Here is a 1,425-nt window from a genome sequence, read left to right on the forward strand (position 1 = left end):
CCTTTTTGGGAGAAATTTCTCATGATACAATAGTTGTAGCCCCTTCTCTTAGCTTTCTAAATCTGTTGAAATCATGTTGTTTAGTGTTCTTTTCATGTAGAAAAATGCAAAAAACAAAAAAAACGCAGCACTTTTGAAAACATTTTACCTCATATCTCCACAATGGAAGCACTTTAGAACATAATTCCAACTGATTCAGAAAGCTATGGTGAAGAGCTACAACTTTTGTTTTTTTCCCATTTTTGGAAATTGGTCATGTGACCACCCTCCCAATGCGGACCATAATAGCTATTTTATTGCTATCATGGAATATAATGAAAAATCATAATGATAGCCCTGGGGGTAGATATGAAATTGGAATGAAATATTGAGAGATACTCAATGAAAGCTGTGGAATATTCAATGAAAGTGCACAAGAAGCAATGGATACATATAACCTAGCCAATGAAATATTTATTGAAATGCACAATGAAAGCGCACAGCATTAATTAATGAAAGGGGAATGAAAATGGTTGAAATTCCTAATGAAAGAGGCAATGAATACACCTGACCTAGGGAATGAAATATTTATTGAAATCACACAACATTAATTATGAAAAGTACAATGAAAGCATCCAATATTCCTAATGAAATATTCAATGAAAGGGGAATGAAAATTGTTGAAATTCCTAATGAAAGAGGCAATGAATACACCTGACCTAGGGAATGAAATATTTATTGAAAGCATCCAATATTCCTAATGAAATATTCAATGAAAGCGCACACCATTAAATATGATAGAGGCAATGAATACACCTGACATAGTCAATGAAATATTTATTGAAATTACACTGGATTGATTATGAAAAAAGCAATGAAAGTGCCGAAAATTCCTAATGAAATATTCAATGAAAGTGCACACCATTAATTATGAAAAAGGCAATGAATACACCTAACCCAGTGAATGAAATACCTATTGAAAGCGCACAGGTTTAATTATGAAAAGTACAATGAAAGAACTGAACAGCTTCAATGAAATATTCATAGAAAGCACATGATAATAATTATGAAAGCTTTTATGAAAGGTCCTAAGAAATGTTATGAAAGGATCCTGTGGTCTTTGCCTACATTTATAGCCTTTATGAGAAAGAAAGACACAGGACACACCTATGAAAGGCCTTTCATAAAACTTGTGGACTTATACACACAGCTCTACAGGCAAGTGCCTTGGTTTTATGATAAAGGTGGTAGCCACTTGTGAGTCAGAATCCACTGGAGTCCAGTGGATTTCAGTGATTCCAGTGCATTATTGCTTATTACTTATTATTATTAATACTACAAAAAAGCGAAATAGACTATACAGACTTATAATTCTATTGATCAATGAATGGAAAGGTAATGTTATAGATATTAGTATAGGTAGTGATAGCTGCAATAAGGATTCAT

At 32.8% G+C, this 1,425-nt stretch overlaps 1 protein-coding gene across 1 annotated transcript; it reads right to left on the reverse strand.

Annotated features, from left to right (window-relative positions):
• Positions 1–748: 748 nt before the first annotated feature.
• Positions 749–904, reverse strand: LACBIDRAFT_299260 (uncharacterized protein; the record flags this gene model as incomplete). The annotated part of the gene is made up of 1 exon (XM_001882353.1): positions 749–904. One exon carries the CDS (start codon positions 902–904, stop codon positions 749–751), a length of 156 nt encoding a protein of 51 aa, XP_001882388.1.
• Between the last annotated feature and the right edge of the window lie 521 nt (positions 905–1,425).

The sequence above is a fragment of the Laccaria bicolor genome, genomic scaffold (assembly GCF_000143565.1).
Source record: "Laccaria bicolor S238N-H82 LACBIscaffold_16 genomic scaffold, whole genome shotgun sequence".
In the NCBI taxonomy this organism is placed as follows: Eukaryota; Fungi; Basidiomycota; class Agaricomycetes; order Agaricales; family Hydnangiaceae; genus Laccaria; species Laccaria bicolor.